The following is a 23918-nucleotide window of genomic DNA, read 5'->3' as shown; positions in this document are numbered from 1 at the left end:
AGTTAAAGACAGTCAGATCTACTGGTTAACGCATTTAATAAATAGGAGTTAATTTACCCTATGATACCTTTCCATGACTTTCATTAGCAAATGCTTTGTCTAAAATTAAGTACTCAGATATTTTGTATTAAAAATACACTACAATTGGGGGAGAATATATCCAAGGTTAGTATTATCTGTGGAAAGGTGATTAAAAATCTATCATTTTAGGGGCACCTGGGTGACTCAGTCTGTTAAGCATCTGACTCTTGATCTCAGCTCCGGTCTTGATCTCAAGGTTGTGAGCTCAAGCCCCGCACTGGGCGCCACGCTGAGGATGGAGGCCACTTGAAAACATTTAAAAAAACTGTTTTTTTCAATCTATAACTTAAAAAATTCCTCCAAAAATCTACCTATTCTTCAGTTATTATCCAACCAGATTGTATTTCATCCAGTTATTTATTAATTTAACCATTCATTCATTTAACAAGTATTTACTGAGAATGTACTCTAAGTCAGGTTTGTGGTATACACTGGGGACAATATTGTAAACTAGATCCAAATTCACTACGCTTGTATAATTTAAGTTCTCCATTCTTATTCCAACATTTTAAAGGCAAAATAATCTCAAATAGCTTGTTTTAGCTCATACGGTAGAAGAATTCTTCAACATCAGAAAGCATCCTGTCCAAGAATATTTCTAACTGAAGTACTAGAGTGGTTTCTGGGCTTAATTAGAAAATGTGCTGTAAATTATTAAAATGATCAAGCGAATTATAAAATAAAAATATATGCACCATTTCAGCAATAAATTTAAAATCTAGAGAAAACAGATGGTTTCTTGGCAAAAATTAATTGCCAAGAATAAACCATGAAGTAGGAAAAAATGGACAGAGCAAATAGCTTAATAGGTATCAGAGTAAGATTTATCATTATAAAAGGCACGTGAACTAGATGATATAACAGCTAAATTCTAATAAAAACATTTAATGTGTTTCTGGCTGCTGCTGATGCTACTACTCAACACATAGAGTGCTACCTGTACCAGGCATTGTACTAAGTACTTCATATTAATTCATTTAATCCTCCAAACAGCCCAATAAGGTTGATGCTATTATTACCATTTTATAGATTAGGGTCATAGAAAAAGATGAAAAGCTTGCCAATTCAATTTTCAGATCAAAGGAAAAATGGTTACCTACCCTGACCCACTGCCCCACAAGAAACAACTACATATTAGAAATACTAAGCACCAACCTCAATTACAGTAATGAGCAAAAGAATAACCTATAACTAATTAGTAATGCAACATCAGGAAATCTACATACTTTATTACAACTATAAATTAAAGAAAAACATATAATGTTAATAAGCGTGGAAAGGCATCGCCAAAAATTCAGCATCCATTCCTAATAAAAACATTAAACAGGAAGAATTATTTAAGATATTTTTCAAAATTAACAGAAAATCTGAACAGCAAAATATTGGACATTTTCAATTAAAACAACAACTGGACTAGCACCTCACTATTCCCATTACTTTTCAACACTGTTTTGCAAGTTCTAGAAGGTTTATACAATAAGAGTAAAAATCACTATGCATCAACACTGGAGAAGAACAAATAAACCTATCCTCTTATTGATAATAATGAGTGTAAGCCAAGAAAATCAAAGAGAGCTTTCCTTAAAAACTAATAGTAACAAGAAAATGATTTGAATTAGACTCTGAATACAAGATTTTCTTAAAATTATAGCTTTTCCCTATGAAGCCACAAAAATGGGAAATATATTTTATACAATAGCGTAAAAACTATAACATACTTAAAAACAAACTTAATGGAAAGGCACACGAGCATATGCAGAAAACTGTATTATTGAAGAATCTTATTGAAGGAATAAAATAAAATTTGAACAACGTATAAGACATCCAACCATGGGTGGATGTGAATACTAATATCATAAAAACGACAGCTCCCAAAATAAAAGAAGCCAATGAATACAAAAATCCCCAGTCGAATTACAATAAGCTTTTTTTTCTTTTTAAAGAATACGACAAAATAACCTTAAAGTTCATATGGAAGAATAAAGTTCTGAGAAAAGCCAAAAATAGTTACAAAAAAGAAAAGCAGCAAGGGGTGGATTTACCTTACTTGATAGTAGAGCATATTAAGAAACCACCCTAATTAAATCAATCTGAAATCAGCAAAGGAATAGACAAAAAGATCACAACCAAATGGAGAATCCAGAAATGGATCCAGGATATATATGAGCTTTTAATATATGACAAAGGTAGTATTTAAATTCAGTGGGAAAAGAAAGGTACTGTCACAACTGTATATTCACCTGTGAAGAAAATTAATCTACCTCACAATATATGGAATATCTATATAACATATTTGAGAACAATTCCAAGTTGCATTAAAGACTTCATTTAAAAAGGAAGATACAAATCTCAAAAAAAAAAAAAGATAAAATATATGCAGAACCAAAGTATAGGAGAGACTTCTTAAACCAAGACAGAGTACTCAGAAGATATATGAGAAAAAGTAGAATTACATAATATAACAAATATAAACTTACATGTAATGCATACCAAGTCAAGATGTAATTTCATAGATTTGGAAAAAATACCAAGAAGTCTTCAAATTTTATGAAAAAAATGCAAGCAACTCAATAAAAAAAAACAGGTTAAGTATATGACCAGGCAAAATCACAGAAGAATACGTTAAATGGCTAACAAACTCAAGAAAAAATGCTCACTGTCACTTGCAGCTCAGACTAAGCACTTATACTGAGGCTAATGCAATTTAATAAAAATCACCAAAAAATCATTTCCCATTGCCAGCAGGGGTTCAGGATAAGGAATAATGCCACATATTATTTGTACTCTTTGGGAAAACAATCTGAGGTCTCTTAATATTAAAAACCATATATACCCTTTGACTCAGAAATGCCACTCTTGGCATAAGTGTCTGACTCTTGGTTTCGGCTCAGGTCATGATCTTGGGGTCATAGGATTGAGTCCCGCCTCCGTGCTGGAATCTGCTTGGGATTCTCTACCTCCCCCTCCCTCTGCTCCTTCCCCTGCTCTCTCTCAAAGTTATTTATTTATTTATTTATTTATTTATTTATTTATTTATTTATTTAAATTTTATTTAAAAAAAAAGAAAGAAATTCCACTCCTGGAAATTTAATCCATGCAAGTAAATACATCATAAATATAAATTTATATATAAGTATATGCAATATTGTACATAGTGGCAAAACAAAAAATTAGAGCCAGAGTAAATATTAAACACCTATCAACAGGGTAATAGTTAAAAATATGGTACACCCCTATCATGGACTATTATGAAACCATTAAAAGAATGAACTGAAGAGATCTGTATGGGGAGCCTGGGTGGTGCAGTCAGTTAAGCGTCCAACTCTCAGTTTTGGCTCAGGTCATGATCTCGGGGTCATAAGGTTGAGCCCTGTGTTGGGCTCTGTGCTCAGCGAGGAGTCTGCTTGAGATTCTCTCTCCCTCTCTCTCTGTCCCTCCCACTTGTGCTCTGTCTCTCTCCCTCTCCCTCTCTCTGTCCAAAATAAATAAATGATCTATACATGGAATATTGAACAAGAAAAATAAAATGTAGAGTCATGTATATAATATCCACTCCAATTTTGTAAAACAGCAATGAAAACTTAACACACATACATATATATGTTTATGTGTCTATACGGATATCTATGACATATACACAACGACCGTGGGAAAAAAATACAGACAGATATACATCAAATTATTAACATGGGTAAACTGATGACTATGGGTCACGTGGACACGTGCTTTGTATTTGGGAGGTATCTTAGTTCAGGATGCTATAATAAAATACTATGGACTGTGTGGGTTATAAACAGAAATTTATTTCTCACAGTTCTAGAGGCTGGGAAGTCCAATACCAAGGTACCAGCTTGGTTGGTGTCTGGTGAGAGCCTGCTTCCTGGTTAACAGACAGTCTTTTCACTATAACCTCAGCAGGTGGAAGGGGCAGGGATTTCCCTGGGGTCTCTTTTATAAGGGCATTAATCCCCATCCTGAGGGCAGACCCCCAAAGCCCCACCTCCAAATACCAACACGCTGGGGATTAAGTTTTAACATACGGATGAGGGAGAGAGGGATGACACATATTCAGGCTACAGCTTGTGGTTTTTGGAGGTAGTGGGGGAGAAGGGGAAGACACAAACCAAAATGTAAAAAGATGGGGGAAAAAACTGCACCTAAAATTACTTCCATATTTTGTTAAAATTCTATTTTTCTAAATATACGTATGTATTAGTGTATTTACGTGTACGTATACATATTTGTGTGTATGTGGGGAGAGAATGATAAATAAGGATAAAATGTGCTCTTACACATAAACACTGTCTTTGTTTAACCAAAATTACATTAAATACCAAAACTTTTTCATTTTAAGTTTTGATTGAAAGCCTTTCTAAAACTTACACATGTCCCTGTTTTCTGATCCAGGCTCTAATAATCACCTTTTATTCTACTGATGGTTTGGCATCAATGTGGCATAATGGAGAAAAGCACATGCTCTGAGCCTGGCAGACCTTTATTCAAACCTGCTTTGACACTTATTTGCCTGTGGTGCTGGGCAAGTCATGTCACCTTTCTGTGCCCCAGTTTCCTCATCTGTTACACAGAGATAGCATTAGCTAAAACTACGGTTCACTCGGTACTTCTCATTAACTTCAGTTATGAACTGCAACATGGAGATGTGCTTGGGTGAAGGACTGACACCTACACAGAAGATGGAATCTAGCTACGCTTTTTCACTTAGTCTGTCTCTCTTTACAGTTGGACTATTTCTCCCCACCCTCGTTTTACGTGAAGTAGTAACAGCTCTATTTACGAATCCAAACACAGTGACTTAAAAGGTAAAAGAGTAGCTAAAATGATTTACCAATTATGTTCCAGAATCAAAGAGTAAATCATAAACAGAGCAAACTATCAACAAGCTTTCACTTCTCTTTGTTGTCAGTGTGTCTACTTTAACAGTAATCCTCTTAATTCCCCTTCTAATTTATTAAACATGAGTACAGAGGGGCACCAGGGTGGCTTAGTCGGTTAAGCATCCAACTCTTGGTTTCGGCTGAGGTCAAGATCTCAAGGTGGTGAGATCCAGCCCCAGGTTGGGCTCCGGGCTCCGTGCTCAGCACAGAGCCTGCTCGAGATTCTCTCTCCCCCTCCCCGCAACTCCATTCCCCTGCTACCCCTTCCCGCTCACACAGGCAGGCTCTCTCTCCGTAAACGAAATAAATATCTTTTTTTTTTTTTTTAATGAGCAACAGACCCTAAGAAAGAGCCTAGTCTCTACTATGAATGGCAAAATATATGAGTTTTAGAACATAATTTCTGTGACATCTTTTGCTTACAGCTGGGTTCTTAGCCACATTCTCTATACTCGTAATTGTCACAGAGAGCTCATTAGGCAGGGTGAGGGAAAAAGCCTCTCTGCAAGCCAAAGTTGGTTATCACATTCAAAATTTATATAGACAGAGGTTACGCCCTTATATCTCTCATCCCATCTGTTTTCTAAACATTACCTGAAGAATGTATTTGACGTAAGCATTTCCCTTTTAAAATTGAAATTTTAAAGGAGAAAGTATTTTCTATCAAAGCAGGGGAGGTGAGAACAATTTACCTCCTGACAGCCAGATAAAGGTCTTCCAGAAAAATCCATTTAAGGAGTAAGATTAAAAGTCACAAAATCCTGAAATCTCACCAGATGTTACGTGGAGGGCAGTGGCAGAAAGAAAAGAGGCAGCTGAAGTTTCACAGATCTGATCATACTTTCAACACTTTTTAGATAGCGGCCTAGAAATTTTTTATGACCCTCATTTTGCCAGACGCAAACCAATAACTAGAACAACAAAACGCTAGTCCTCTGTAACCTGAAGAATAGTTCAATTTGATCAAATCAAAAGGCCATGTATTATCTGTTTAATATATATGATATGCACTGTAATAGGAGTAATACAGAGGCCAATAAACAAAGACTCTTGCCTAAAGGAGCCCTCAGTTTGGGGGTGCTAAGAGGAGACAGAATCAGACAATGAAGAACTAATTACAACACAGTAAGTACTCAATAAATACTAGCTATTAGTTGCACAGGCAGTGGTAGGAGGACTTAAAATAAGGACACTAGTCCCTATAGAGTGTTCAGAACAATGTCCTCTGAATACCACATTAAGAAGTATTTACTTTGGGGCGCCTGGGTGGCAGAGCGGTTAAGTGTCTGCCTTCGGCTCAGGGCATGATCCGGCGTTATGGGATCGAGCCCCACATCAGGCTCCTCCGCTATGAGCCTGCTTCTTCCTCTCCCACTCCCCCTACTTGTGTTCCCTCTCTCGCTGGCTGTCTCTATCTCTGTCAAATAAATAAATAAAATCTTTTAAAAAAAAAAAAGAAGTATTTACTTTATCCTGTATGTAATAGATCAAAGATTTCTAGGCCCAATGAGTGACAAAACTGAAATATTTTTTTTAAAGGTTACTCTGGCAGCAGTGCAGCAGATAAAATATACCAAAGCGATATAAAAGATTAGAAAGCAGTAAGATATACTGGCTAAGAATATAGGCTTAGGAGCTAGACTTTCCGGACTTGAATACAGGCTAAGAGGAACTACTTGTGTGACCTCGGCTAAGCTACTTAACTACTCTGTGCCTCAATTTCCTCATCTGTAAATAGGAATAGAAACAGTTCTCACCACAGAAAGTTATTGTGAAAATTTAAAGAACTAATGTAAAGCAGTAAGAAAAGTTCCTAGCACAAAGTAATTGCTCAATAAATAACAGCTATGAATTGCATGAAGGAAAAACTGGTACTAGGGAGACTAGTTAGGAGGTCAAGAAACAGTCCCAGAAAACAGAGATGAGAACAGAGAAGGGTATGTTTACTTGGGTGCCTGAGATGATGATATACAGGACATGAAACATACAGGAAAATGAAAAGGAAGAGGAGAATAACACCAATGAATGTAACCTGGACATGTTAGGGCTGAGATTCCTACAGTACACAAAAGTATAAATGTCTAATGATCACTGGAAAATACAGATCAGAAATCCAAAAGAAAGGAAGGAACTAGAGATATAGATTTGAGAGTTACTAACATGTGGCTGTGCTGGGCGAAGCTGTGGTAATGGAAGAGAGTATATAGGAAGAAAGAAAAAAGCAGAAGAGTTGTAGGATCTAGCCCACAGGACCTGGGGCTCCAGGATCACAATAGCATCCATGGAAACTCCAACAACACCATCAATTGTCAGGAAGATAGAGAGGAAAAAATATAGTCATATGAAATAATCCCTTCCTTCAAGAAGTTTTCAATGTCATTAGGGAGAAAAGACATACACCCATTAAACAATTTTATCGTGATTGTTCATGATTAATAAAAGTAATGCTAAAAGCAGAGGTAGTAGACATTAGAATGGCAAGAAAAGAAAGAAAAATTAGCTGAAAATTGAAAAAGGCAATGCTAACATAAAAAAGGAACACGGGCATAGAGGAGAAAGCTAATTCTAAGATGGGGGAAGGAAAGGGAAAAATGAAAACTATTATGTATTGAATGTCTACTATATGCCAGTAGCTGTCCTAGGAGCTTTCAAGTATTTTACCTTATTTAATTCTCATAATATCCCTATGAGATCAATATTATTGCCATTTTACAAAAGTAGTTTGAGGCATACCAAAGTAATCTGCCCAAAGTCTTACATCCAGTTATGGGCATGTGACAGTCTTAGGACTGGAACCTACGTAGAGGGCCCATGATTCTCCACCATACTTCCACTTCTTCAATTGACAAAGTAGGACATGTCAAGAAGGGGAAAGGGACAAAAAAAAAAACTGTACTAGAAAAAAATCAGAATTATTCTCACTTATCTCACTACAGTAGAGCTACCTTTTTGAAGAAGTATGAAAGGGGAAAAACTGACTTTTTAAAAATCAAAAGTAATCTTTCAATCTCAGAGAACAGATAGGACTACAGACAGACGTCTCCTGCTTCCAGCCCCATCCCACTGATTCCACGCCGTCCCCATGGTTAGAAATCTAAATTGCACACCCGACCATGTAACTCCTTCTCTTCCTAATCTTTCAATAACTCTGTATCACCAAAAGGATTAAAAAAAAAAAAAATCATCAGAACCAAAAGGAGAAAGTTATCTAATAAGCCTAGAAACTCCTTAACCTAGAAGAAATAAAAGAGAAAAAAAAAAGTTAACTTCTAAAAATAAATGCTCACTTGTAATTTATAACCCAACTTTTCTCACTTTAAAATCATAAAAATAAATGAAATTTCAAGTGCCAGTTGAAGAGCAACATTGACACCTTGTGGTGAACATCCTAATTTAAGAATAATGAGTCAAATGTAACAAGTGGCTCCTAATTAAATGTCTGCTTACATGAAAACTAACCCTTAATCCAGGGATTCCCAAGGGTTCAAGAAGTAAAATTCACACACACTGAATATAAATTTGGAAAGAGCTGCTATTACTTTGGAAACATTCTTAACTACTGGCAGAAAATCTGAATAAAACCTCAAGTCACTGTTTTCTTACAAAATGGTACAACACATCCACCTGAAGGGGTTCTAATGCTCTGGGTGGAGGTGTTGCAAAATTTAGTCAAGATTTCCTATTTTTCTGTAACACTCACATTATACAAACTGAAAGGAAATATGCACCCTAGTGGCACAACACCACAGTGAAAGTTATTAACTAGAATATACTCTCAATAAAACAGAATCAAGAGACCAGGGTTCTAGTCCTGATTTCAAATGGCACAGAATTTTGTGAAGTTAAGTGATATTAAAGAATTCAGACTCTATGTTTTCACATAAAATTACAGATCAGGGGCGCCTGGGTGGCTCAGTCATTGAGCGTCTGCCTTCGGCTCAGGTCATGATCCCAGGGTCTTGGGATCGAGCCCTGCATCGGGCTCCCTGCTCAGTGGGAAGCCTGCTTCTTCCTCTCCCTCTCCCCCTGCTTGTGTGCCCTCTCTCGCTGTATCTCTCTCTATCAAATAAATAAAATCTTTAAAAAAAAAAAATTACAGATCAAGAAGTAACAATTTCACACACCAAAAAAAGCATCAAGGAAAGAGAAGGTATATTTTTAAAAATCACTCCCATTCAGGTACAATGTTGCCTGAGTTAAAGAAGGGAAACTGAACAAAATTGATCAGCACAAAAGTTAAGTTTCCCAGCAAGTATAAATCATGTCAAGAACTGTAAGAAAAGAAGAGCTTTTGTGGGTTTTTTTTTTTTTTTTGAAGATTTTATTTATTTATTTGACAGAGAGAGAGACAGCCAGAGAGAGAGGGAACACAAGCAGGGGGAGTGGGAGAGGAAGAAGCAGGCTCCCAGCGGAGCAGGCAGCCCGATGCGGGGCTCGATCCCAGGACCCTGGGATCACGCCCTGAGCCAAAGGCAGATGCTTAACGACTGAGCCACCCAGGAGCCCCAGAGCTTTTGATTTAGCAAATAGACAGATGGTGGTTACTCCTTACTAACGTCTAAGAGAATTACCAGAGAATTATCAGAGAATTATCATTACTCATTAATGTTGATGACTACAATGTCAAGTTTCTAGTTCCAGAGTAACTCTCTGGGCTCAGGTAATTTGGTTGATAAATGGACATTTGATCTGGTTCAAAAGAGTACATCTATGCTACCAGCTATAAATGATTCACACGATGCTAATGACAAGGCCACTGTTAATAAGGCAAATCAAACTTCTGACCCATCTGAGGAATCTGGAAAGCACCCTAGAAATGAGACCCCCAAGAGATATATCACTGCAAGAATCAATGTTAAATAATTGAGCACTAATTACCAGATTCCCCCCAATGATTCTGAATTTATGGAGGGCTCTATGATTTTCAGAAAATCTTCTCTGTCATTATGCTATATGCACCTTATAACCACCTTATAATCACCAATCTAGGAAGGTGAGTGAGACTCTGAAAAGGATCTGCAAAACTTGCTGGCAGGAAAACTTCACACCAACCTCCAATCTGGCTCGTACTTCTCTTACTTGTTCTGTGCTCTCAGATAAATCCTGTAATGCCTCTTGGCCTCAGCTTCTACACTGAAGACAAAGGCTGATCCCTGATGTCTGAACACAAAAAACTTCAAAGAGTGTAAAATAATAAACATGGAAATGCTTGTAAATTACACAAATTTATAATATTACTGCCTCTATCTCTTAGAAGAATCTGAGAAGTTAAATGAATTCAGATAAACCAAGGACAACTGAAGTCAGGTCAAGTTAACGAAAGCATTCTCTATTGTACCACATTGCTTTCCCAAGATCCTACAGCATTCCTTCAGTTCTTATTTTCCTGTCTCATCACAGAGCGTTCAACAGTGCCTGAATCTCGTATTCCCTTAGTTTCTATGATGCTATCTTTCCCCAATCCTCCTCTTTTCACTGACTTCATATTTCTTTTTTTTTGATTCTACTGATTTCTCCAATAAGATCACACCATCTCACACTTGGACAGTATCTTTAAAATAGTAAAATCCATACCCTCATTTCATGAGGAATACAGGTCAAGAAAGAAATATTAGTGGCTTACTCACATTTCAAACTATTTCTGTAGTTTGTAGGTCAAGAAATATTAGTGGCTTACTCATATTTCAAACTATTTCTATACATTCCTCTTTGCAATACTTAAAACTTAATGTAGTCCCAAACTGAACAGACTCAAAAATACAAGTTATATATTTTGACACCTCCTACTTTCTATCTCCACCATCCAATTACTGAGTCCTGTCCATTCTCTTATATATCCCTAAGAAGTCAAAGTGAAAGCACCTCTCAGATAAGAATCAAAAGTCATCAAATGTCTGTGGTTACTTTAGTTGAAATCATTGTCTCTCTCTCTCTTTTTTTTTTAAGATTTTATTTATTTATTTGACAGAGAGAGAGACAGCCAGCGAGAGAGGGAACACAAGCAGGGGGAGTGGGAGAGGAAGAAGCAGGCTCCCAGTGGAGGAGCCTGATGTGGGGCTCGATCCCAGGACTCTGGGATCACGCCCTGAGCTGAAGGCAGACGCTTAATGTCTGAGCCACCCAGGCACCCCTAAATCATTGTCTCTTAAGAGCAATTTACACAGGCCATGTGACCAAACTTTATCATCATATATAATAAGATTCAGGATTTGCAAAGAAAAGGCCCATTTCATAATGTTTATAAAATAAACAATCATCCAATTGGACAAGAGTCCAACCATCCTTCTGGACTCTTCCTCTAGTAGATATATTGAGTATGTCTAATGGTCTGAAATTTATGATGTGTTATGTAAACATTAGAAAAATACTGCCAAAATCAAATTTCAATGAACCATCTGTCTGAGTAGGGTGAACATAGGCTGAGTGTCACTGTTACCCTCATTTTGAATTGCATTTATTTTGGTTGCCTGCCTCCTGGGAAAGTGTCCTTGATGATCTACCACATTGAAAATTAAAAACAAATTTAGAAATGTTTCAAAATTAAGCCCAGACATTATGAAAATATAGAGTTAAGGCAGTGAGTTAAGCCTCTGAGCATGAGATTCATGCAAAAAACCTTTGCCTTGCCAAACATGATTCTTTTAAGATGAACAGCAGGTCAAAACTCTAAGCCATGTCTGGGGCTGTTGGAGGGCTTTTCTAGTAATGCGGTAGTTGTTAAGATTTTGATAAGTCTAAATTTTGTACCTCTGGTTGCTGCTCTTTATAGTACAGAAAAACCAGAAACAGCTCATGTCCCTGTTTTAAGATCACTGGCTTCCAATCATTCTCTCCCACTGTCCAGAGAAAGGAAATGGTGTTCCAAAGGCTTTGTGAGAGATAAGCTTAAATCACTGTAGCTACAAAATTTATGAAGCTCTCACTAAAAAATGTTAAGCCTGAATAACAGCTTCTAAGGCTCCCATACATTTCCTCACAAAGAAATGTCACAAACTCAAAATGAGGAAGATTCTTTAGAAAACGCAGGAGGTCTAAGAAGTTTCTTACCGCAGCAAAGAGAAGACATCATAGGAATTGCGAACACAGTTCTGATCCACCTGAAGAAGAATGTTCCTCTGAGCATTTGAATAACCCTGGAAGACATTAACCAACAAATTAATGAAAGTAAAACAAAATAAATATGTGTAAAAATTAATCTTGTTTGTCTTCTGAAAATTATGATTTAGAAACACCTCAGTAAATTCAAATCATTAAGGGATTCCAAAAAGTAAAATTTCCATATAACTAAAGTTTAACCTTTTAATTAAGTGAGTTTAAAATAAATATCTTCTAGTATTTTCCCAGAGAAACCATGTTTCACATTATAAATTGTGGTGACACTGAAATACCACCTTATGCCAGTTAGAATGGCAAAAATAGACAAGGCAAGAAACAACAATTGTTGGAGAGGATGTGGAGAAAGGGGATCCCTCCTACATTGTTGGTGGGAATGCAAGTTGGTACAGCCACTCTGGAAAACAGTGTGGAGGTCCCTTAAAAAATTAAAAATTGAGCTACCCTATGATCCAGCCATTGCACTACTGGGTGTTTACCCCAAAGATACAGACGTAGTAAAGAGAAGGGCCATATGCACCCCAATGTTCATAGCAGCAATATCCACAATAGCTAAATTGTGGAAGGAGCCGAGATGCCCTTCAACAGATGACTGGATTAAGAAGTTGTGGTCCATATATACAATGGAATATTACTCAGCTATCAGAAAGAACGAGTTCTCAACATTTGCTACAACATGGACGGCACTGGAGGAGATAATGCTAAGTGAAATAAGTCAAGCAAAGAAAGACAACTATCATATGATTTCTCTCATCTATGGAACATAAGAACTAGGAAGATCGGTAGGGGAAGAAAGGGATAAAGAAAGGGGGGGTAATCAGAAGGGGGAATGAAACATGAGAGACTGTGGACTATGAGAAACAAACTGAGGGCCTCAGAGGGGAGGGGGGTGGGGGAATGGGATAGACCAGTGATGGATAGTAAGGAGGGCACGTACTGCATGGTGCACTGGGTGTTATACACAATTAATGAATCATCGAGCCTTACATCAGAAACCGGGGATGTACTGTATGGTGACTAACATAATATAATAAAAAATCATTTAAATAAATAAATAAATAAATAAATAAATAAATAAATAGTGGTGAACTTCCCAGGGAAACCCCAGAAGTCTTTTTAACATATTATGTAACTGAAGACGATTATTAATAATATTTCAAGGGGCACCTGGGTAGCTCAGTCAGTTAAGTGTCCAACTCTTGATTTCGGCTCAGGTCATGATCTCGGGGTCATGGGATGGAGCACCACATCAGGCTCTTCACTCAGCAGGGAGTCTGCCTGAGATTCTCTCCCTTCCTTTCCCTCTGCCCTTCCCCCCCGTTTGCTCCCTCCCTCTAATAAATAAATAAATCTTTAAAAAAAATAGTATTTCAAGTATGTGTAGCCATCATATGTAATGTTTTTATAGGGAAAGGGATTCCAAGTTCTAATTAGTAATACCAGAAGCAAATATTTCTACCAGTGGAATAAAGGTGGTGGGAGCACCAGAGAAAACAGCAAAATTCCGTAAGAAGAACAGAACAGGTATCTGTCATTTAAGAAATGCAAAGTAAACAGCAGTCAAGAAAAAAGGACTCTGGACTCAGACCACCCGGATTATAATTTAAGCCCTTAATACAACAACTCTCTGATCTTGAGCAAGGCACCTTAACTCTCTTAGTTTAACTTTGGTTTGTTTTTTCATCTAGAACATGGAGATGACAACATTATCTACCTCACCAATTGCTGTGGGAATTAAAAGAGTTCTTATTTATAAAGTGAAAAGTATGTAATAAGCACTATATAAATGTTTGCTACAATGCTAATATAAGCATTTTTTAAAAATTACATTGTCACAGATATTAGAAGGTTATTAGGAGAATATGAACAACTTCATGCTAAGTTGTATTTGACAACTTAGATGCATCAGACACACTCCTTGAAAAAATCAACATGTCAAAATTGAAATGAAACAACATCTGAATAATCCTATATCTATTTTTTAAGTGAATAAATAATTGAAAAGCTTCCCACAAAACAGTCTAGGTCCAGATGGTTTCACTGATGAATTCTATCAAACATTTAAGAAATAACATCAATTTAGGGGCGCCTGGGTGGCACAGCGGTTAAGCGTCTGCCTTTGGCTCAGGGCGTGATCCCGGCGTTGTGGGATTGAGCCCCACATCAGGCTCCTCTGCTATGAGCCTGCTTCTTCCTCTCCCGCTCCCCCTGCTTGTGTTCCCTCTCTCGCTGGCTGTCTCTATCTCTGTCAAATAAATAAATAAAATCTTAAAAAAAAAAAAAGAAATAACATCAATTTAACACATACACATATACACACACAAAAATAGAGGAAAAGAGAACAATTTCCAACTCATTAAGATCAACATTACTGACGCTAAGCTTGACAAAGACATCACACACACACATACACACACACTTATGGACCAATATCCCTCATGAACACAGATAAAGAAATCCTTAGCAAAATATTAGCAAATTGAACAAGTAATACATTATAAAGATAAAACAGTAACACATTATTATTGACCAAATTTATTCTAAGAATACAATATTGGTTTAGCATTTAAGAAGCAATCAATTAGAAAAATACATGATACAATCATAAATCTATCTTGATGGGCACACAATTATAAAGATGTAACATGACAATAACATAAAGGTGGGGGTACAGAGCTATATAGAAGAAAAGTTTTTGTATGATATTAAAATTAAGTTGGTATTAATTTAAACTACATGATTATAAATTAAGATGCTGATTGTAATCCCAAGGGCAACCACTAAGAAAATAACTAAAAGATACATTGTAATGTATATATGAGAAATGACAAAGAAATAAAAATATTACATGAGAAAACATACAGTACAAAGGAAGGTACTAATGGAGGAATAGACAAACAAAAAAGATATAAAGAACAAATAAACAAGTACCAGAAGTCCTTCTGTCTCTGTAATTAAGTGTAAACAGATTAAACACTCCAATTAAAAGGCAGAGATTGGCTGAACGGATTTCATTTTAATGCTGTCTACTAGAGTCATGCTTTAGAAACAAAAACACAAATGACTTGAAAATGAAGGACAGAAAGATATTCCATGTAAGCAGTAACCAAAAGAGAGCTGGAGTGCCTATACTAATATCAGACAAATAGACTTTAAGACAAAAAAATGTTAAAAGAGACAAAGAAGGACATTGTATAATGAAAAAGGGGTCAAGGAGATATAAATGGTTATAAACATAGAATCACCTAATGACATATATTGAAATATATGAATCAAAAACTGACAAAACTAAAGTGGGAAATAGCTAGAGATGTCAACATTGCACCTAACAATGGAAAGCACAGCCATATAAAAGATAAACAAGGAAATATAAGACATGAATAATACTGTAAATCAACTTGACCTAGTAGACATATATAGAATGTTCCACCTAACACAACCATATATACATTCTTCTCAGTGCATATGGTCCAAGCTGGACCATATGTTCAGCTGCAAAACAAGTCTCAATAAATTATTAAAAGCTGAAATCATACAAAGTATCTTATCTGACCATAATGGAATGAAACTAGAAATCAGTAACAGAAGGAAATTTGGAAAATCCACGAACTGCAAAATAAACAATACACTCTTAAACAAGCAGTGGGTCAAAGAACAAATCATAAGGAAAACTATTAAATACTTTGAGGCGAATAAAAATGAAAGTACAACATATCAAAACATATGAGATATAGTGAAAAAGTACTAAAGGAAATTTACAGCTATAAACATCTACATTTTAAAAAAAGTTAATAGAGTTCAAATTAATAACCTAAATTTCCACCTTAAGGAACCTGAAAAAGAACAAACTAAGCCCAAAATAAGGAAAGATTTGATAAATATTAATTTATCCAGAAAATGAGAGCTGAAATCCAGAAAACAGAGAATACAAAAACAATAGAGAAAGTCAACAAACCAAAAGTTAGTTCTTTGAGAAGATCAACAAAATTGACAAACCTCAAGCTTAGACTGACTAGGAAAAAAAGAGAGAGAAGACTCAAATCACTAAAATCAGGAATGAAAATGGTAACATTATTACCAACCTTATAGCAATAAAAAGTGTTATTGAACACTTGTGGTGTTATGAACAACTATATGCCAATAAATCAGATAATCTAGATAAAATGGAAATTCCTGGAAACATAAAGACTCCCCAAAATGACTCAAGAAGAAATAGAAAATCTGAACAGACCTACAAGAAGTTGCTGAGGTAAGTCAAGTCATTGATCAGCTAAACTACTCCCTGGTATTGCTGCCTCAGCATCCATTTTGTTTGGCCAAGGGGCCTGCAAGGACCTTAAACTGACTAGACCTCTCAGGGAAGCACATGTCCTAAATAGCAGGCCACAGAGACAAGGCAATGTAAGTTTGCTTACAAGAATTAATGATAGGACTTGTGATCAATAGTCTCTCCTCGTTCCCAGTGACCTGTATGCCTCAAGCGCCCCTTAGATAAAAATCCTGGTGGAGCTTACCAAAACCCTACTCTTTTGGTTTGAACTGACAAATCCAGCTCTACCCCGGACCTCCAAAGCACTCGCCCACAGACCTAACAAAGGCACTGTACTCCAGGTCCTACCTCTTTCTACACTCTGCCTTAATCTCCCTACAGGGCCCCTTAATGCATGCCCCTGTAATTCCTCTAGGACCTGTAAGTAAAAAAATTTTCTATTTCAATTTCTCTTGTGGTCTTCTGTCAAACCATGGCTCACCAACCAGCACCCTGTGCTCCACCTAATAAATGTTAATTTAGTTAAGTCATAACATAATTAAAGAAGCTGAAATCAGTAATCATAAAACTCCCAGGAAAGAAAAGCCCAGAACCACATGATTTGACTGGTGAATTCTACCAATCATTTAAAGAAAAAATAGCACCAATCCTTCTCAAAGTCTTCTCAAAAAAATGAAAGAGGAGGAAATACTTCTTACCTCATTCTATGATGTCAAGTATTACCCAGATACCAAAGCCAGACAATAATATCACAGGAAAATTGTAGATCAATATCCCTTATGAATATATATATATATATATATATATATATATATATATATGCAAAAGTCTTCTACAAAATACTAGCAAAGCTAATCCAGCTGCATATTAAAAAACATAAACCATTTGGCCAACAATTTCACTTCCGGGTATATACCCAAAAGAACTGAAAGCAAAGACTCAAAAAGATATTTGTACATCCATGTTCAGGGAGTATTATTCACAATAGTCTAGGGGTAGAAGCAACTCAAGTGTCTACCAACAGATGAACAGATAAACAAAACATGCTATATTCATACAATGAAATATCATTTAGCTTTAAAAAGGAAAGAAATTCTGACACATGCTATAATACAGATGACCGTTGAGGTGACTTATGTTTTAAGTAAAATAAGTCAGTGACAAAAGGACAAATACTATATGATTCCATTCACATAACATACCTAGAGTAGTCAAATTTGTAGAAACAGAAAGTAGAAGGGTGAGTGCCAGGGGCTTGGGGGTGGGGGAGATGGGGAGTTATTGCTTAATGGATAGTTTTTCAGTTTTACAAAATGAAAAAAGTACTGGAGATGGATGGTGGCGATGGCCGCACAACAATGTGAACATACTTAATGCCACTAAACTGTACACTTAAAACGGTTAAGATGGTAAATTATGTATTATGTATATCCCACCACAATTTAAAAGTACTTTTTTTTTTAAAAAAAGGATTATATACCAGGAACAAGTGGGATTTATCTAAGGTATGTAAGGGTGGTTCAAATGAAAATCAATATGATACACCAATTTGGAAGACTCACACTACCCAGTTTCAAGACGTAGTACAAAGCAGTGGTAATCAAAATAGTATGGTACTGGCATAAAGGTAGATATACAGATCAATGGAATAGAACTGAGAATCCATAAATAAACTCACATACCTGTGGTCATCTGATTTTAGACAAAGGTACCAAGACTACTCACTGGAAAAATGATGGTCTTGTCAACAAATGATGCTGGAACAACTGGATAGCCATATGCAAAAAGAATGACATGGACCCATCCCTAACACCACAAAAATTACCTCAAAATAGGTCAAAGGCCTAACTGTAAGAGCTACAACTATGAACCTATTTGAAGAAAGCACAGGGGGTACACCTATATAACCTCAGACTTGCCAAGAGATTCGTAGGTATGACACCAAAAGCATGAGCAACAAATGCAATAATAAATTTGATTTCATCAAAATTAAAAACTTTGGCATCAAAGGACACCATAAGAAAGTGAAAAAACAACTCACAACATGGGAGAAAATATTTGCTAATCATATATCTGATAAAGGTCTCACATCTAAGATATATAAAGAACTCTAACAACTCAGCAATAAAATGACAATCTACTTAAAAAATAGAGAAAGGACTTAGAGACATTTCTCCAAGAAAAGATATACAGATAGACAACAAGCGCATGAAAAGATGTTCAACATCATCAGTTATTAGAAAAAGGTGAATCAAAACCACAATCAGATACTAATTCATACCCACTAAGATAAGTAAAAACAAATAAACAAAGCAACAAATAAACACACAAGCAAATTTTTTTTTAAAAAAATTAAGCAATCTCTATGCCCAAAGTGGGCACTGAACTCACAACCCCAAGATCAAGAGTCACATGTTCTACTGACTAAGCCAGGCAGGCACCCCCAAATTTTTTTTAATTAAAAAAAAAAACAGAAAGTAAGTATTGGCAAGGATGTAGAGAAATTAGAACCCTCTCATAATGCCACTGGGAATGTAAAATGTTGGTCAGTGTTTAAAAAAAAAAAAAAAGGTCTGGCAATTCCTCAAAAAGTCAAACATTACCATATGACCCAGCCAGTCCACTCCGAGGTATACACCTAAAAGAAATGAAAACCGGTCCTCGAACAAATACTTGCATACAAATGTTCATACCAACACTATTCACAATAGCCAAAACGTAGAAACAACTCAAATATCCACCCAAGGAGGAATGGTTAAACAAAATGAAATCTATCCAGACAATGGGGTATTTCTTAGCCATAGAAAGGAAAGAAGTATTAGCACGTGCTACACATGGATGCACCTCAAAAACATGAGGCTAAGTGAACGCGGACGGACACATTTTTTTCTATTAAAAAAATCATCCGTACCCACTAACATACAAATAAAAGCAATACATTATAGCAAGAAAAGGACAATTCAAAATGAAAGCCAAGATCCTGGGTTTTAATCCACTCTGCCTGTCATGGAAGTGAGGAAAACAATTTAACTCTCCTCTAGGCCTAGGTTTCCTTAACTATAAAATGAGATGAAACTACTAGTAATAAAAGCAATAATAAAAAATGGCAGCAATACACTGAGCAACATTTATGAGCATTTACAGTATGCCAGGCAGTGTTCTTTTCCAAGTCAATATTAACAATTTAAATGTTCATATGTTAAGGGTTAACATATTTTTCGCAGAACCCTGTGAAACAGGGACTATTATTATCCCCACTTTAAAGGTGAGGAAACTGAGACGCAAGGAGGATTAAGTAGAAGAGCCATGCAGTCTGGCTCCACAGCTCATTTTCTTAATGACCATGCTACACTTGATCTCTAAGACCTTTCCAGTTCTAAAATTCTGGGTCCATGTACATTTAAGGCAACTTAAGAACATTATTAAACCCTTCTGCCTCAGCCACCACTTAGCAATTAACATTCTTAAAATATGCTAAGAGCCTTGTTCTGAATGACACCTAACTTCACCACATATGTGATCCTGACAGACCTCTGATGAAGGATTATAATGGAAAGAAATGGCTCATTTGTATCTGGTTATCTGTGTGAGATACTGCCAAGTGCCAAAGAGCCCAAAGGAGATTTACAAGTCACTCAAAATTCTTCTGAAGCCAGGGCTAACAATGCTTTTTCAAGGAAGGGAACAGGCACCAGCCTGGGTGAGCGCCTATTAAACTGTTCAAGGAAACAGATGATTAATTTCACATACCCAGTGAGCTGGAGTAATTCCAGGCAGATGATCAGGTGTGTTTCTAAATCAGTGGTCAACAAACTTCTTGTCAATTGCCAGATAGTAAAATTTTCAGGCTTTGCAAGCTACATGTCATCTCTATGGCACAGTCTTTGTTTTCTCCTTCAAATTCTTCACAAACGTGAAAACGATTCTTAGCTGTTAGGCCGTACTAAACCATGTGCTAGACTACAGTTTGCTTACCCCTGTAGTGGGTCACCGGATGAATCACCTTTAGAGTATGTTACTGTACATTTTGAGAGTTCTTAGCTGCTACCACAGTCACAAGACTGTCCTTAACTTTATTGTAAGTTATACTAAAATAATCCAGTTGACAGGATAACTGATTATGAAGCAAACAGTATTATACACATACTTATTTATTTCAGTATTTATCGAATACCTAATACATACAGGGTGTCAGGCAATTGCTACCATCCTTATAAAAGTATACAACCCAGTACACTAGGATATAGATAGCCCAGTTAAGGTTCCAAGTGAAGTAAAAACTGCAAAGGTGCCATAGGAAAGGTTAAAAAAGAAATAGCTACAGGGATTCCTGTGGGAAAGATTCCATCTAGTAGGAGCAGGAACATGAAAGGCTACAGGGTGGCAATAATTGAGATAGATTAAGAAGTACTGAAAAGTTGAATGACAGTGACGGAAAGTCCCACACAGTCTGAACACCTTTAGCCAAAGCACGACAGTGGGAAAACACAAGTTGCATTCCGAGAAAATTAAGTAGTGGTCCAATTTGTTCAGCTTCAATGACGTGGAAATTACTTGGAACCTTGGAGAGAAAAATAGTGGAAAACAGGGTTGAATAAGTAGGTTGGGAGGGCCAGAGTAGAGAAAGCCTTGAATGGCATGCTAGAAAGTGGAGACAATCTCCAGGCAAGAAGGACTCACGAAAGCTTTCTGACAATATAGCATATTGATCAGAGATGCATTCAAGGAAAGTTCCTCTGGTAATGACAAATATGCATCAGAGAAGGCAGAATGTCCAGACACCAGTTAGCAGCCTATTCTAAAAATCCACATGGACTAGAGATAATTATAAGAGCTCAAACACTAAAAGAGAAAAGATAAAAGCGCAGCTAGAACTAAAAGTACTGTACATACCACTGACTGAATTCAGGCTGATGGGGAGAAGGAAAGCAGGTCAGAGATTTCGGCACATCTAGCAGACAGTGAGAAGTCACTCTACAAAACTTCTAAGCAAAGGAATAAAAAATGAAAATGTGCCTTAGGAAGATGAATTAGGCAGTGGTAAATAAGGCAGAGTGGATACAAGAGACTAGCAGAGTCCATAAGCCCACCAGAAAACTACTACAGTAATCCAGCCTTACGGGGGTGCCGGTCTGAGCTTGGATCATGCAGGGCAACGGAGATGGACAAGTCGCCATGGATAGGAGTTTACTTCAAAGGCCTCAAAAGAGTCTAGTGGCCGACTGTATAGAGTAGATAAAAGAAAGAAATCAATCAAATCTAACTGCAACACTTGGGGCTCAAATAAATGGGGAAATGGTTATGGAAGATGTGGGAAACTAGAAAGGAAAGAAAGCCCAGAGAGAAAAATAAAGAGTTCCATTTAAAGTATAATAATTTGAGGGGCGCCTGGGTAGCGCAGTCGTTAAAGCGTCTGCCTTCGGCTCAGGGCATGATCCCAGCGTACCTGGATCGAGCCCCACATCAGGCTCTTCCGCTATGAGCCTGCTTCTTCCTCTCCCACTCCCCCTGCTGTGTTCCCTCTCTCGCTGGCTGTCTCTCTGTCACATAAATAAATAAAAAATCTTAAAATAAAGTATAATTATTTGCAAATGACTGGTGTCTATGCAGAAAGGGCCAGAAACTATTTAAACCTAGAGATCTAGAATTTTGAGTAACAAGCCATACAGATGATGATAGCCAGCTATCCCATTATGTATCCCATTAGAATGTTTAATGATCTGCTGCTACAGAAGCTTCACTCATTAATGTATTACTACTGTATGCCAGGCACAGTGCTAAGCACGAGAAATAAATTAGTAATGAAGACAGACACTGCCCCGCCCTTAAGTCTAATAAATTAGTAATGAAGACAGACACTGTCCCTGCCCTTACAGTCTAGTAAGAGAGATGAGCGAACGGACAATCAGAATATAAACAGATAAGGGTCAGTGATGAGGAAAATGAAGCTGCCACAGGAGCATATAAGAGGGGTATCCAAACCAGATTTAGGGGTATATCACAGAAAGCCTTTCTATGGAAATGAGATCTAAGCTATGGGTGGGGTGCTTAGAAATCAGGAACCAGATCACACAGTAAGACCTTACAAGCCAGTAATTACTCTGAAATGATTCAAATAAAAGAGGGACATGACCAGCATTTTAGAAAGATAAATCTGGCTATACTCCAAGAAGCAGGACCGAAGGAGATATTTAGCAGACACCATCAAGCAGTCATTCAAAAAAGAGGGAGGGGTCCAGGCTGACTCCCCGGTTCTGACTTGAGACAGTACATGGAGAGCAGTACCATTCGCTAAACTAAGGAACACAGCAGGAGGAAGTTTTTCAAGATGGGGAGGGGAACTGAGCCAGTTTAGGACTTGTAGAGTGAGCATGTCTCTGAAACATCCAAGCAAACTGAAGCAAGTCTGGATATATGCAAATACAGACAGGAGAGGTAGACTTGGGAGGGATCTGAAGGCAAACACAACGTGCTCAGGAGAAGACAAAAGGCCCAAGTGGAAGCCTGAGGACAAAAGCTTAGAGGCTCCGCCAAAAGCTTTCCTCAGCAGAACTGACAGCATTCTAGATGTTATTTATAAAACTATTAAGTGAGCTTTGCAAAGAGTCTTTTTTCTACTTACTTAGGTAGAATAAGAAATTATGACTGGCAAGGGGAAAAACAATGGCTCTCTACTACTTGAGCATATTTTCAGATGCAATCAGTATCCATTTTAAAATATAGTATTTATTTGTACAACTTTTCTTAAAATAGCCACCTGATAAATCAACAGACAGCCTGTGTTCCTATGTGTATGTGTTCATTTGGACCTTAATACACTTTTAATTGCCAGCCAAGTTTAAACTGAAAAAAATTGGGCAAGAATCTCTGTCAAGCACCATCAAACCTTGGGTACCTTCTACCTCTGAGCTCTGAGGAAGCCCAGAAGCTAAGCTTTTGAGGAGGAAAGGCAAGACCTCTTCTGAGACACTAAACCAAAACTAAATATATGTATTCCCCCAGATTTGGTCTAAGGTTTGAGACCACAGAGGAAGTTCTCCTCTCCCTCAAAATAGTGAGAAGCAAATGAGAAATAAGAATAGTACTGTTAGGCAAAGGTATACAGATCCTGAAACAAAAATCGATTCCTTCTTTTAAATTCTACGGGGTAAAGAAATCCTTGTTCACATTTTAGTGTTTTAAAATACCCTCAAAAAAGCATCAGAATCAGAGTCACACTGTGCAAGTATAAAGTGGACTTAAATGCCATCAATGCTACTCCACGACAAGAGACTGGAGGTGCCCCTACGAACGTAACCTAAAAGTATATTTTAGAGTAGAGACAGGAACCATGTGATCCTAATAGACTGAGTTTGCTCGTGGAAAAATATTTACAAAGCAAAGTTTATGCTAAATCCTGAGACTCACAGAAGTGAGTCAGACACAACTTCAGTGCAAAGGAGCTTACGCCCAAAGACGAGAAAAGACACGTACACAAAATCCTATACATGTGAGAGGAGAAGAGAAGGCAGCAGTGGTATCACGCTAATGAGCATTAGTGGAGAGAGAGAGAGAGGGTA

At 37.1% G+C, this 23918-nt stretch overlaps 1 protein-coding gene across 3 annotated transcripts in view; it reads right to left on the bottom strand.

Moving 5' to 3' along the window:
• The window catches only part of UVRAG (UV radiation resistance associated), a 295144-nt gene that overhangs the window by 202313 nt on the left and 68913 nt on the right, over positions 1-23918 (bottom strand). For all 3 annotated transcript variants that reach the window (XM_045816174.2, XM_045816172.2, XM_087868172.1), the window contains one exon: positions 12024-12109. In XM_045816174.2, coding sequence (XP_045672130.2) covers positions 12024-12109 — 86 coding nt within the window. The remainder of the gene's footprint in view (positions 1-12023; positions 12110-23918) is intronic.

Source organism: Ursus americanus, chromosome 16, assembly GCF_024610735.1.
Source record: "Ursus americanus isolate L20-20 chromosome 16, mUrsAme1.1.p, whole genome shotgun sequence".
NCBI classification, from domain to species: Eukaryota; Metazoa; Chordata; class Mammalia; order Carnivora; family Ursidae; genus Ursus; species Ursus americanus.
The sequence above is the reverse complement of the archived record's forward strand: the minus strand, read 5'-3'. Positions and strand labels throughout refer to the sequence as shown.